The 15870-nt window shown below is 38.2% G+C and overlaps 1 protein-coding gene across 1 annotated transcript in view; it reads right to left on the bottom strand.

The window, feature by feature from the left end:
- LOC102202101 (CD166 antigen homolog) overlaps nucleotides 1–15870 on the bottom strand; it is a 43468-nt gene that overhangs the window by 14457 nt on the left and 13141 nt on the right. The window contains exons 2-9 of the mRNA XM_005754624.1: nucleotides 10590–10696; nucleotides 9448–9667; nucleotides 7718–7782; nucleotides 5476–5563; nucleotides 4913–5083; nucleotides 2978–3102; nucleotides 1736–1868; nucleotides 116–228 (exon numbers count right to left, since the gene is read on the bottom strand). Coding sequence (XP_005754681.1) covers nucleotides 116–228; nucleotides 1736–1868; nucleotides 2978–3102; nucleotides 4913–5083; nucleotides 5476–5563; nucleotides 7718–7782; nucleotides 9448–9667; nucleotides 10590–10696 — 1022 coding nt within the window. The remainder of the gene's footprint in view (nucleotides 1–115; nucleotides 229–1735; nucleotides 1869–2977; nucleotides 3103–4912; nucleotides 5084–5475; nucleotides 5564–7717; nucleotides 7783–9447; nucleotides 9668–10589; nucleotides 10697–15870) is intronic.

The raw sequence follows: 15870 nt of genomic DNA, 5'->3' as shown, positions 1-15870 counted from the left end.
AAGTGTACCTCTGGTGCAAATTACTGACCTCTGTCATCATTTTAAGTGGGGGAACTTGCACAATCGGTGGCTGACTAAATACTTTTTTGCCCCACTGTATTCACACAGTCCTTACCTTTTTCCATAACTCTTTAGCATCACCTGAGGTACTCTTCTCTATCTTCACAGACAGGGTTTCCCCAACGTTCTTCACAACCTCTCCAGTGGGACTCAGACTTAGGTCCAGGTCTGGCAACACATACAACAGAAAAAAAAGAGTCAAGTAAGTTCAATTCTGTTAATTTTTAAAAATTTATTTCTTTACTGTTTATTTATTGTTTTATCACGGTATAGCACTTGTTGTTCTTTAGTGTGATAGCACAGTTTCATTCATTTTGGCCGTTTTAGGCCAAAGGAAAAAACTGCCATTGATTCAGTGTGTTGGCTCTCACTGCGGTAAAGTGTCATTTTCTGTTCCTGTTACCTGTTTTCTGAAAACTTATAGATGACGTCTATTTCACAGTGTAATCATCCTGTGCTATCCAAAGCACACTCTCTATTGATTCACCTTCTAATTATATTCATAGTATTCATTCACCATGTCGCCATTTGCCAACTTTCTCTTAAGCATTCACATGATTGTTATCCTGCTGCACATTTTTGGCACTTAACTACTTCCACATACTTTGTGCTACAAAAAAAGTTCTGATACCAAAATGTTCAGCTTCCTCTGGTGAGGTGTGCTATTACTTTTTATTGTAACTTTTAAACTTCTTATGATTTTTAAAAAAAAAAAAAAATCCTCTTCAAACCCACCCTACATTGAAACTTAACTACTTCAGCATACTTTGAGCTAGAGAAAAACGCAAAACTTTTAATGGGCCCCAAGACCTTTAACTTTTCAGGTATTACTCGGTGTTTTGATATCTTTTACGGTTTTCAAACAGTAACAGTTTAAGTTTATGAAGAATTAGATTTTTCATTGAATGTTCCCACTACTGCATGTTGACATTACCAACTGTAAAGACTGAGGCTGGAGAGTAGTCTGAAAAATTGTTGTCCTCTTTCATCCAGTGTCATCCTCACTGAGATAAGATTTATGGTTCTCTCTAAGAAATGTCACCGAAGCGCAGCCTCCCCCATCCACCTTGCCCATAGAGGACAATGTTAAAACAGCACCTAAACTTCAGCTGTGGCTGTTTTTACACCTTGTCCAGCAGACAAGCTACTATAGCCCAAACTGCTGAAAAACTTAATTCTGGTTCTAAACCAGTTAGGGTTATGTCCACCGCCTAAAGCACCAACAACGGGCACGTGAGCATCAGAAATGGACAATGGAGCAAAGGAAGAAGGTGGCCAGATCTGATGATTCATATTTTCTTTTGCATCACATGGATGGCTGGGTGTGTGGGGTAATAATAGGATAATAATAATGATACAATAATAACACTAGAATAACATATTCATACTCATTCAGTGTAATTAATCAGTGATGATTAAGTATGTCTGTAGATTGAGCTAATTTGCACCTCTGAATATTTTAAATTTATGGATATTATTTTAGCTGGAAACATATTTAAAAAAAACACAACCCAAAAGCATCAGTAAACAAAGTGCCTTGTTATAAACAGGAATTAAAAAATGTTCACTCCAGGTGGGAAACATTATATTTTGTTTGTTCTGCCACAGTCATTTGTCCTTGGTCCTTTGTTATGTTATAGTATGCTTTAGCTCTGGTTATGTCATAAGTACTCACAACTAACAACAATGTTCTGGGAGGCCTCCACTTTCTCGTTGTCAACCAGTGAGCATTTGTATTCACCCGTATCCTTTCTGTTGATGGCAGTTACAGTGTAGTTGTCCGAATTTTCAACCAGCACTTTCGTGCCCTGGTGAAGAGCAGGAGTTAAGAGAAATACCATTAAAAAAAACAGACAAAAAGACAATAATAACTAGAAGTACCACATTCACTCACGGGGCACTTCATTAGTTGGACCTTGACAGTATCAGGTTGGACCACAGAAAAGCCTTAATCATCATAAAGGAATGGCCATAGTGTGCAAAAATACTCAACTAGGCTGTGGCATTTGAAAGATGCTCAATTTGCTATTAAGGGGCCAAAAGTGTACCAAGACAATATCCCCCTATTATGCCAACACAACTAGCCTGAACAGTTGATACTGTTCTGTTTCAAGGTTTGTAGTGTTGCACTTTCAGAAATGCTCTTTTGCATTGCACATTGGTTACAATAAGTGGTTATTTGAGTTTCTGTTGCCTTCAATCAGCTTGAAGCATTCTGGCCATCCTCTAACCTGTGGTATCAACATAGAATCTTCACACAGACATTTGCTGCTATTTGTTGCTCACTGTATACTTTCTCTTTTTTAGACCATCCTCTGTAAATTCTAGAGATGGCTTTGTGGGAAAATTACAGTGCTGCTGAACTACTTAGACCAGCCTTTTTGGCACCATCAAACGGCACATTCAAGGACACTTTTTAACCATCTTTCTTCCCCATGTTGACGCTCAGTTTAAACATGAGCAAGTCATCTTGATCATAACTACATGCTTAAATACATTAGGTTGCTGCTGTAAAATTAGCTGATTAGTTATTAGTCTTAATAAGTAGCTGAACAGATGTGATAAAGTGGTCAGTGACTGCATATTAAGCATGCATTAAGTACAATATATGTCAACCAGTCAAGCTAGAGTTTACATTTATGTCTGTCAAGATTTTTATAACACCAGTAAAAACTCAACTAAATTTGAATTTATCAGGTGGGTAAATAATGTGGCATCATCAGTTATTACATGTGGTCAAAAAATGATCTAACCAAAACTCCACCTGAGATCATCACATTTTGGGAGGTCCTCTGACCACCAAAACCTGAAAATCTTGTGTTCTACGTGAACATAAGTGCCAAGTCTCTTTTGACCGTTTGGTGGATCAAGAAACATTTTTACTCATCTGCAAGATAAACAATGGGATCTGGCTCACCTTAATGTGAAAAAAGAAGGATCTAGGTGGAGGGTTGCCATCAGCAGTACACTTTAGTGTCACATTATCTCCTTCTATAATGGACGGCTGTGACATAATCTGGAGAGTAACCTGCTCCGATGGATCTGTAAATATGAAATATTATTCAAAGACACCTCCAACTGACGAATAGATAACTCTCAAACTGGCTCAACTCATTTAATTGGTATAAAATAAAATTATTATTATTATTATTATTATTATATGACTGATCAGTACTTTATCTACTGAGCGATAGGTATGAACTGAAAGCAATTCACAAATATAAAATTCTCCCATGATGTAGTCCCAGCAAGGACTTAATTATCCAACAACCCCCTTCCATCTAATCTAACATTCCAGTAACAGAAAAGACAGGAGAGGTGAGAAATGCAGTAATTAGGATTAATCTGTGGCTAAACTGAAAGTAAATTGAACATGGCAGCTATACACTGGTCAAAAGTTTTAGAAAACCCCATTTTTTCAATTTTTTTAAATTTTTATTATGCAGTTTAATGTCTCATTGCACGCTGAAATGAAAGCATAGTAAAACTAAACAAATTCAGTGGAAAAAGAAATCATGGAATCAATTTATAGACCAAAATATATTCTAACTTTGGAGTCATAAAAGTAGCCACCTTTGGCACATATAACAGCTGAACAGATCAGTGGCATTCTTTCTACAATAGAATCAAATATTCTTCAGAAAGTTCTTTCCATATCTGTTGCAGACATTCCCATTAATGTGTGGCACTTGTAGGTTGCTGTGCTTTCACCCTTCTGTCCAGTTCATCCCAAACTAGCTTGATGGGATTTAAGTCTGTAGACTGTGCTGGTCACTCCATGTTTTCAAGCTTACCATCTGGTTTGTTTTCCTGAGGTAGTTCTGGCATAGCTTGGACTTAGGTTTTGGGTCATTATCTTGCTGTAGGATGAACCGCTGACCAACTAGGTGCATACCAGAGGGTATTTCATGGCACTGCATAATGCTGTGGTAGCTGTTTTAGTTCAGGGTGCCTCTCACTCTGTACAAGTCACTGAACCTGGATCCAGGAAAACAGCCCCAGACCATCACACTTCCTTCTCCATGTTTGACAGTTTGACAGTCCTTTCACCTATTCGAAGGCGTACAAAGATCCTGCATGATGAACCGAAGATTTTAAATTTTGATTCATTGGTCCATAATACCTTCTTCCAGTCTTCAGTAGTCCAATGGTGGTGTTTCATGGCCCAGGCAAGTCTCTTTGTCTTATTCTGATGTCTTAGCAATGGCTTTCTTGCTGTAACTCGTCCAGTCAAACCTGCAGGTCGAAGTCTTCTCTTCACAGTTGAAACTGAGACTTGCTTACTACGACCACTATTACATTATATTATACTATTATATAACTATTATTTTAAATAATAAATAATGTATTTTTTTATCCTCTGGCAGTTCTCTACTTACCTTTTTTACCATTTTAAGCTATTCATTGGACTTAATCGCCTTGCATTGTGATAAATAACTGGAAAGAATTGGTGTTCTAAAACTTTTGACTGGTAGTGTATATAATAAAAAAAATATTAGACAGAAAACATCCCTGAAATGCAAAGAATTTTACATTTCCTCTTGTCAGATTTTAAAATTCACAGTTTGGTTTGCTGTTCCACACCTTTGAAGGGAATCTCTTAAAAAACATGGTGCATGAGTTGAAGCATGCAGTTTTACACACTATGGAATTTCTTCCAAAATTTTCATTGGATCTTATCTAACAGCAATGAAAGCATTTTAGCCATTTTCCTAAAAACCTTAAGCATACAAGTATTAAAATTAAAATTACTTTGTGGCAATGTAGCTCTATATGAGAAGATGGAAAAAACAGATTTCATATAGTTGTAGTACAGTGATACAGACAGATGTCAGCACTGCCTTCCACTCACAGTGAATGGGAAAAGGTTCCAGCTCAGTCTCCTGATTAATCAGTGTGTGTGTGGCTTCACAGGCAAAGATTGCATCAGCATCCTCTTTGGTGGCTGCATATTGGAGGGTGGAGAGCATGGTGGATAGGCCTGTGTCAGGATCCAGCTTCAAGTGGTTAGTGATCACAACAGCTGGAAAGGCAAGATGACAACCACACCAGACACATGTACATACCCACACAGACAGACAGACAGACAGACAGACAAACAGTCAAAGACACACAGATTTCGTCAGCTGTTACTATTCCAACATTGCTTTGATTTAGACAATGAAAGTCAAGGACTTTCCTATTAATCAGAATCAGAATATTTTATTAATCCCTATGGAAATTATGTAACATTTATTTAATAATTATAATGTATTACTGTGTTCCTTCTGACAAGTAAGCAATGAATTTTATCATATATCGTTTTAGCTATTCTCTTGAATAAATATGATGCCCTCTAGAGGGATATCTATGACAGCAACTTCCCCAGTGTAACTGGATAGTTTACAGGTGACCGTAAGGGAAGAAATGCATTACATTTTTGATCATCTTTCAAAAGTTGTCCATTTTTTCTCCACTTGATAGTGGCTGGAGGGTTTGCTTCTGCCACAACACATGTTCCAACCTAAAAATGAAAGAAAACAAAACATAAACAATTATACACCAACTTGCATTTTTGTCACACTTAAAGGTTTTAGATCATTAACATCCCAGATATGTCATATGTCAAGTACAGCAATTTTAACAACTGCTGACATTTACTTGGACTCTCTGATTGACCTTTCTGACTTCTTAGGAGTGGATGTGATTCATCACACAGCCACTCCTGGGAAGATTCACCAGCGTTCTAGGTTTCCCCATTGTAAATAATAATCTCTGTGGTTTACTGGAGTCGCAAAGCCTTAGAAATGGCTTTGTAACCCTTTCCAAACTGATAAATGTTAATAACTTTGTTATCAGAGGTTTCTTTAGATTGAGATTGATCTTTTAATTTACTTAAATTTGTCAGAAAAGTTGTAAGTTGCTACTTAAGCGATTTCTTGATGCAACTGGTATGAAAAAAAAAATCAGGCCTGGATATGACCAGTACAACTGAACTCAGCTTTTAAAAAACAAAACAAAAAAACTGTGGTTAATCGTAGTTTATTCATGATTTAATGAGGGCCGAGTGGCAGTTAGGTTTGGGTAGTGTTTCTCCCTTAGTAAATCACCATTTAAATATTTACTTGGTTCTTTAGAACACTACTTAAAGCATAAAAGACATTATTCCTAAATATATTTCCTTCCTACTGCTGCAATCATGGTGGTCGGAGCTAAAAGTAGAACATGGTTAAGTTCAAGAAAACATCTAACTTTTAACTACATAATTTCTAGAAGTTAAACGTTATCTAGATAAACAATAATATCTGAGCTGCAGTGCCCCTTCCTCTTCAAGGACAAGTGGACCAAAGCTATACCAGCAAAATGCAGCATACATATACAACAGAAAGTGTGATTGTAGGGGCCAAGTTTTCCATTTTTTATTATTTTTCCATCAGTTTATTTTCCTTTCATTAGTCACATCTTATGTAACATACACATTCAATACTGCTTGGAATTTCTTTTTTCCCCTACTTCAGTTGTTTATACTATCTGCTATGAAAGTTTCCTCATCTCGGCTTAAAAACAATTACTACTTAATGCCTGCAGAATGGGGTGTTCATTGCAGGGTAGGTGCAGATGGTAGCATGAAACTTTGCACACCGATTTTGGTGTCTCATGTGTCGCACAACACAATCTTTGTGGTGTGTTGGCTAATTGTGCACATCTTGATTTTTTTAACCTTGCATGTTGTGCTGCAGCCTCCGCAGCTGGGCTGAAGACAGGAGTATACAATTGTTTCGGTTTTTACTAACATTTTAATGATAATACAGCACAGGAGCTCAGGAATATACAGATATGCAGAGGGAGATGTTAAAACAGTTAAAACTGTTAAAACTTGCAAAAAACCCAACCAAACAAACAAACAAAAAAAAAAAACCACTCTACAAAGTCTTCGCTTCTAGTTTTGACTATAGTCCTCTTATACTAGCCCTTATGTAGCTGTGTTGTCTAAGTCACGACAGCTATTGTTCAGGAGAATATGGCAGCTGCTTTCTGTGCAGTAACAGTGTGTATAAATACAAGTTTCTGTGAAACATGGTTTTGCAGAGGTGAGCGGAGCAGGCACATTCTGGCCTAGAGATAACCAAATAAGCAAGTCATTTCAAATTGAAAAAAGAAATCTTATGAAAGGTCTCTGTTGTAAAGACAGACAATGTAATTTTACACATACAATGTTACAATGATGCCACTGGTTACTGTATAATATGCTTTAGATGTTATAAAGCTTCGTTTCAGCCTAGTATAAACCACAAAGACTTGTCTAAGCTGATACTATTTCATGTATAATGCTGAAGCAAGCTCTTAGTACTTTCACAAGTAAAAACCACATTGTGACAAAATTAGACGTGGCCTTCAGAAGGAGCAGTCTAACAGTGACTGTCAACAACAAAACCTGCCTTCATTACAGTCACCTTCATGGCAAAACAGACATTGACTGACTTTTGTGATCTAATGAAAATGCTATAAGAACAAGGTCATGCTTTCTGCATTCTCCACCACTAAATCTCTCTCTCTCTCTCTCTCTCTCTCTCACCTAATACTGCATAACTAGATTTTGCAAACATTTCTGTATACACAATTCACGCTGCATCATGGAACAACCTGACACATCTGATGGACAAACACTGAGACTTACCGCTGTTAATTTGTCTTTCTGTAATGATTCACTTTTGTCCATAATCCGCACTGGTGATGGCTTCTCTGCAAACACAAAAGGACAAAATCAAGGTTTCGAATTAAATTCAAATTTTAGATTGCATCAAATTACAACAAAAGTTGCCGTAATATTGTAAAGTAAAGACCCTAAAATAATACAAAGAAACCCCAACAATCAGACGACCACTAATGAGCAAACACTTTGGTGACAACGGGAGGTAGTTTTTCCTTTTTCCTCAGCTCTTTTTGAGAGAGTGGCACGGTTGCCCTTCCGTTTGTCTTTCTTGGTCTCTTGTGCTCTGAGGGTCTCTGGATGTCTGGAGCCCAGATCTCCTCCATACCTGCTTCAGGAGGACAGGGCTATGGCTCCCCACACCCTCTAGCAGATCATTACATGAAGGAACCTTTCGAATACAACGCGCTCATGCTCACAGGTGTACACACGGGTGCTCACAGACACAAACTACACCCTTTTTGGCTCCTACCTCAAAGCACACTGTGCGCTGTCAATCTTACATGCTGCACAATAATATTCAATATTTAGTATTTATCTTTATATTCACATAGATTATTGCAATGATGTTGTTTATTATATTGCTCTCTTTTGTTTTTGCTTGTTTTCTTTTTTTTCTTTCTCAACAGGTGATCCAGGTGATTGATATATGTATTTTTTGTCTGTTTGTTTTGCTGTTTTTTGCCCTTTATCACTGTTCCTCTTCCCCACTGTTTTTCTTTCCCTACCTCTCTTTCTTTCTCCCTTTCCTTTCCCCCAGCCATGTCTGTCACATGTGTAGCAGGTGGAAATAAAATAAAATAAACAATAGAAACAAAGGTGAATCAAATAGACCAATACGGCAAGGCTGGGATGGTCCATTTGGTAAAGTAAATCCGTTGGGCATCTTTCTTGGCCTTTAGACAATTCTGATGGCAAAAAAAAAACAAATGGGACAGGCGGGAAAAGACAACGGGAGGTAAAAACTCCCTTTTAACAGGCAGAACCAGGCTCAGGGAGGGACGGCTATCTCCCATGATTGGTTGGGAGTGAGGGGAGGAGGACAGGACAAAAGACATGCTGTGGAAGAGGGCAAGAGAATAATGAAAACTCCTTAATTAAATGCAGAGTGGTGTTTAAACACATGATGCGTCCAAAGGGGTGAGAGGACAATAAAGCCCAGTTTATCATGGGAAGCCCCGAGAAGCCAGGTCTATTGCAGCATTACTAAAGGAGGACCTGTTCCAGCCTAACTATGTGCTTTATCGCTGAATCAGGCCACTTATCCAGGAATTTTAAGCCTGATTTAAAAAGTAGAGAGAGTGTCTGTCTCATAAATCCAAGCTGGGAGCTGATTCCCCAAAGAGGTGCCTGAAAGCTGAAGGCTCTGTCTCCCATTTCAGAACCACAAGTCTGACATTAATGGCCTGTATTTGTATAGCGCTTTTACTAGTCCCTAAGGACCCCAAAGCGCTTTACACAACCAGTCATCCACCCATTCACACACACATTCACACACTGGTGATGGGGAAGCTACATTGTAGCCACAGCCACCATGAATTAAAGTTGCAAAAAGATTAGAAATATTATTATGTCACACTTTTACCAAAAGCTCGCTTTGGTTTTTTGTTTTTGTTGTTTTTACAAAAATGAAGTTTAGACAGCCTTGGTGAATAAATAAGGGGAGGAGCAAAATTCAAGATTGTAGTTAAGCTTACTGTAAACAACAACAGAGACGGGATACTCCATGAGGTTGGCGTCTGACACCACCATGCAGGTGAAAGTCCTCTGGTCTTTGAGTGAGGCCTGGGTAATGAGCAGGCTGAAGTGCCTATTGATGCTGACCCGTTGAGCATAACCATCTGTGGCCTGAACTGTGGCCTGGTCACTGTGAGCCTGTTTGATTAACAGATCACCAGGTGTGCCATCATCTTTTTCCTAAAGTGTAAGGCAACAGAACAATAAGACAAAGAAGACAGGGTTTGTCAAATCTGTACAAATCTTCATTCTTCAAGCGTATTTATATAGACATGCACAAAAATAGAACAATTTTAAACAATGCATTTAAGCTTTCATTCAAGCATTCTCCAAGTAGAACGTACAAATGTATCACATATGTGCTAATTAGAATGGGTGTACACTGCTAACTCATAATGCAAAATTCAACAGGTCATCTTTGCCAGGTAATCTCTTTAATTACAGTGTGGATTAAGTGGAGCCATATTTATCTGACTTCTTTATATAAGTCTTGAAGACACTAGCTGTAGATTTATGATGGACATAAGCCTAAAGTTTTGCCCTAGACAGGACACTCTCTCATAGTTTTGTTTTATTCATTCCCTTAAGCTGGGCATGCACTGTGCAATTTGTCACACAACAACCGTGAAAAGAGTTGGATGGACATTGCTGCTCCATTGCAGCTGGCTGGTCAATGTTTTTCATTAGCAATTTAGCAAAGTTGATGGTGGTGGTGTGTGTCTGTGTGAGTGAAAGACAGAGAGGGAGAGAGAGAGAGACAGATTTTGTGTTATAAGCTTCATGTTATGGACGCACAGTGTGAGCACTCAGGTCGTGTTATGAAGGAAGGAAGGCTCAGAGTTTAGTGAGTGGGTGTGCTGGGATGTGCTAAAAGGTGGGCCTTCACAACAGGTCGCATCAGAGCACCGGGCTGTATAGTGTGAGACCATGCATTGTGACCTACGAACTTCTAATCCCTGTGATTCAATCCCACAGTTTGAGCAGAAGCTGCATAATGCGACTGAAAAAAAATTGCAGTGTATGCCCAGCTTTAGACTGGATGGTGATATTCACACAGCTGGTTGCTTACTTCACAAGTAACTCAATGTCAGTGTGTACTTACATATTTCCACTTGATGAACATCAGATCTTTCGGTGGTGGAGCTCCACCATTGCATGGCATAACAATGGTTTCTCCATACAAAGTAGTCAAGTTTGCTGTTCCCTTTACTGCATAACAAAAGACCACAAATTGTTAGAATAAATAAACATATAAAGTGCTACCATCTATCATTTAACTGGAAAAAAAAACGTACACAGGTATTTTTGAAAACGGAGATTTTCCGTTTCCGTTTTAAAAAATAATCCCGTCCACACGTAAACGCAGAAATGGTGGCAATATATTTCTAATCATGTAGAAATGTTGGCCAATCAGAAGTCTAGAAGCCTCAGTGGGAAATAGTAAACAAGGATGGGGCATAGAAGCAGAACCGAGTCGTATGTGTGGAGGGACAGTAACTGTGTGTGTATATGTAAGCATTTAAACGCTGCAGAGAGTACAATTAACAGTAACAGTATTGTAGAAATTCATTTCACCGAAACAATAATGTGGCGCACAGTATTACGTCAAAAAAGGCGCACACCCTTGACGCTGCATTTTCTGCGTTTTCTCCGTTTTTCTTGTCCACACGGAAATGCAAAAACTGAGTTTTCAAAAATATCCACCCTGGCCGGAGGTTTTAAAAATCTCAGTTTTCAGTGACCGAAAACGCCGTTTACGTGTGGACGAAAGGTGCAAACACATAGAAAAATCTACGTTTTCAAAAATACCCGGGTACGTGTGGAGGTAGCCTCAGTAACGTGTGTACAGCAACAGCTGGCATTTTGAGTACTGCTTGTTTGCACCCTGATTAGCCAAACCTGGGTACATGAACATATCCATGTAGCTCTTCTTCCCTGACTCAATCAATCCTTGTGTACATCAAACCCACTTCCAACTGCTGAGATCTTAAGAAACCCAGCAACGAAAATAATCATTAATGTACCAGTGGGTCAGTGAGCAGCTCCTCCCAACTATAACTGTCTTAAAATGCCTGGGTGTTAATAAGTGAGTCAAACTATAGCACAATATCCTGTCACTCCAAATGTGATGTGTGATACCATACATCACAACGATCATGTGTAATGTCAAAGAAGTAAGAAAATTGGTGGAAAAAGATGGATGGACAGTTAAAACAAGATTGCTTGTTTCCCTGTCCAGTTTCTTGTCACTGAATTCTGCATTTCTACAAAAAATATATATTAACTGTTAAAAACAAAGTATGTTGAAAAACTGTGAGTACAAACACTCGAATATTACTGAGTGAAATTAGCCAAAAATATAGAAAGTGAGAATGGTAAGAGACAGGCTAACAACATACAATGAAATTTTTTATTTTTTATTATGATGAAAATGTTAATGTAGCCTTGGCTATTTGTTAAGGTTTGAAGTGACTTTGTGGAGTTATTGTTCAGAATTTCACCCTGCTCAGTAGCGAGTAAAAAAACAAAACAAAACCCCAACAACTTTGTTTAGTATAGTTTTTGTGTAACTGTATAAGTTTGTTCTATAGATGTTGAATGTAGCTTTGTTTAAAGTTATACTATATGTGTAAAATTTATTTTGGCTCTAAGCAAGTTGCTGTTTGAGTTCTTTATAAAGTGCAGATGTTGCCGATCCGTGGAACCAGCACCTCAATACAGAGATGTGAGATATAACAAAATATATCAGATGATGATATCAAAACATCTATTGTTTATTTTGTGCTGTCGCAAAAGACACGGTTTACTGTAATATGTTTTCATTGACTTAGATGACAGTTTGCAATAATCACCACGGTACAGCAGAAGAACCAGGCAAAACAAATTGAGGAGCTCGTTCCTAAACGAGGGCCTACCTCTGTGGCGTGGACGTGATTCAGTTATGAAAAGTGTGACATGGAGGAGAAAACTGCACAAATTATACAAGAAAATGGTCCCCACCACAGACACAAACACAACAAACCTTCTTTGCAAGAATCACATTAAAGAGTACAGAGAGAGTTTATGAATAAGAGGCAAATATGAGCCAGGTCCTCATAATAAACCTCAGACTCAAACATTAGAACAGGCTTTTCCCTGTGGTACGCCATGTAATAAAGACTCAGAAAAATAATAATGTCTATTACAAGTTACATCTATAAATATATGGTTTCATGCAATGGCAAAAAAAAATTGCCATTGCATTTTTTGCCATTGTATCCAATCACTGGATGATTGTGTGAGTCATCCAGTGTGTGTCACTACTGGATAACACCATGTAAGGTCCATATTATTTAATCTAATCTAAATGTAAAAAAAAAGAAACTTTTGATGTGGTAATGATATAAACTATTCACTAAATTTGTAGGAATTGCACTATATAATTTTGGTCATATCGTGTAGTCCTACAAAACAGGAAGTGTAGATGGTCTCTCTGTTTAAAACACCCAGTCCAATCGAGTCCAGGGGACTTGCCTTGTTTGTTGCCTCGATCCTCTGGTTGTCTACATTGATTTAAAAAAAATAGGAGCCCCAAGTAGTCTTGCACTTCAGGTATTTACAGCTCCAGTCACTACTGAGACGCTCCAGAGAATGTGTGCAATACACTGAATACCAGATAAAGTTGTCACTGACAATGGGCCCAAGTTCTCAAATTAGGTTTTCCGATTAGACTCCGGCACATCTGCAATAAACAAAGCATTTGCTAGAAACTCTGACTACATCTTACACAACCACAGCAGAGTTGGTGATAGGAAGACATTGAAGGCAATGAAAATTTCTCTGATGCAAACTTGATATATAGTGACTATGTTCAATCTAACTCTTGCAACTTCCAAATCTCAATACTCTTTAAGGTCTTGGACTTAGGGGTGAGCGATATATCGAATATACTGTATCACAAGTTTTTCCATATATGATGGCTAAAATGGCTTTACCGTAACCATTGAGTATAAATTGCCATGGCAATACTAAGCTGTCTGCATGCAAAACACTGTGAGTGTTTTTTTTCCCAAACTCTACGAATGCATCATTAATTTCCCCCTCCCAAATGGAACATTTTCTACCTGGTACACCGTGGTGAATTTTTGCTTCATGTCCTTTTATGTTGCTGTGATCGTTTGCTGGTAAAGGTCTAGTGTTGATAACAGGAAGAAACATACTGTTGACAGTACAGTCGTTTGTAAAAAACAAAACAAAACACTGAGGGATCGATTTGAATGACTGATTGGCTAAAAATAACATTTGTTTTTGGAGGTTATTTAAACATATTGTGATATATGTCATGTATCGTGATGTAGGCAAAAAATATTGTGACATTAGATTTTCCTCAACTTGGAATGTGAATACCACAGGCTGCAGTGTTCAGAGCAGCGCGAATCCAAGCCCAAGCCTTTGATTTCAAAATTAAAAACAAACAAAACACATTTCTATTTATCTGGAAGAAAAAAAAATACCATCCGTTTTATAAAAGCACAAATTTCCTTGCTTTTAAAAACCTAAAATGTGACATATCCCTCTGTCTTTCGGAAGACCATATATAAAATCAAAGTTAAAATTATATAAATTTCTCGATCAACTTCATGCTGGCCCATGGTTAATCCTAGATGTGATGCCCTAGAGAAGCGCAGAGGGATGGAAAGGCAAGTGCCCTTGGGAATTAAGGCTAATTAATTCTATATGGGAAAATGGCCTTGTGTAGACTCAGCAGACTGTTGAGGCACCAGCATGTCTGGAGAGAAACAGAATATCCTCTTGTTCAAAATGCCTTTCATTATTTACAATTCATGTAATTAGACAAAAAATTATGCCCAGTACAAGAACTTGTTTTCTGAGGTCCGAAACATGTCCAACAGGCAAGTAAACCAATTAAAAACTAAGACAATGTGACCTGCAGATGTCCTTCCTCCTTATACATGTTAGTGTGCTTATCACAAGGCACCAGTGGTGGACCTGGCAATTCTAGTTTTCTAAGCAATGCTGAGCAATGCTGGGCAGTGAACACAGGGCCCACTAGAGGACTTTGGGTCTTCGTGCCACCATGATGAAGTCTGTGACTATTTGGTCATTGACATTCACAACTGCTGCCTTGTTCTTCCCATGTCGATACTGAACTTTTACTTTTGTGGTTCCTAAATTATGGAGGAGTTCCAGCACATAATCTGGTCCCTTTAAACCCCCCACCCCACCCACCGACCGACCAACATTAGTACCAGAGTTAGCTTCTAGTCAATGTTAATCGGTTTTCGGTGGGGGTTTTTTGAAATTGTCTTTTCTCCATGTTTTATTATTACATGTTGCAATAGGTGTCTGAAAGGTGCAGCCTGAGATGTGGTCTAACGTCTTCCCTCCAATGTTTTACCAATCGTGTTAACATTCTGTTTTTACCACATGCAATAAAAGTGTTTTCTGCCTGGGCCCAGCAGCCTTTGCCTCTGAGCCAGAGGTCCACATAAAACAAGTGGAAATTCTAACAGTCTGATAATAAATTGTGAAAACTTATAATTTGAGCATATTTGCCTTTTCTTGTGAGAACAAAACAAAACAACAACAATAGCAACTTTTAAGGTAAACATCACATAGTACTTCACAACAAAATACACCAAAGTTAACCAAACACAAGGCCAAAAAGATTCATTTTTAGCCGTATTTTAAAAGAGACCACTGAGACCACATATTTCAGAGGTAGACCCTTCCAGAGTTGCACAAGCACTGTCTACTTTAGTTTTCAGCTTTGTATGATGCACAGCCAGCAGGCCTCAACTACATGGCCTCAGGGGCATGTTAGGGACATAAAGATTTCAAAGTTTATTGATATAAGTTTGTGCTTGTCCATGAAGAACTCTAAAAGCCAGAATGTTGAAATGGACTCTAAATTTAATGGGGATCCAATGCAGGTGGGTCAGTAACAGCGTGACCTCAGTACTTGGAAGACTTTGTCAGCACCCTTGCAGCATCATTCTAAACAACTTACAGATGTTCCAAGGAGTTTTTACTTAGACAAGCGACCAGTGATTTAAGGTAATCTAAACATAATGAAATAAATGCATGCAGGGGTAGGCAACCTTTCTGATGATGAGTGGCATCTAAAATTTCCTCAGAAGTGAATGTGCCATATAATTGCATTAGCAATAAATTGAATAATGCTCTATATTAACAGTTACACACTACATAGAACAACTTTACAGAATTATATTTGTTCACAGATGTTGGCAGCTACAGTGGGGCAAAAAAGTATTTAGTCAGCCACCGATTGTGCAAGTTCCCCCACTTAAAATGATGACAGAGGTCAGTAATTTCCACCAGAGGTACACTTCAACTGTGAGAGACAGAATGTGAAAAAAAAA

The sequence above is a fragment of the Pundamilia nyererei genome, unplaced genomic scaffold (assembly GCF_000239375.1).
Source record: "Pundamilia nyererei isolate P.nyererei 1_Seehausen unplaced genomic scaffold, PunNye1.0 scaffold00609, whole genome shotgun sequence".
NCBI lineage: Eukaryota > Metazoa > Chordata > Actinopteri > Cichliformes > Cichlidae > Pundamilia > Pundamilia nyererei.
The sequence above is the reverse complement of the archived record's forward strand: the minus strand, read 5'-3'. Positions and strand labels throughout refer to the sequence as shown.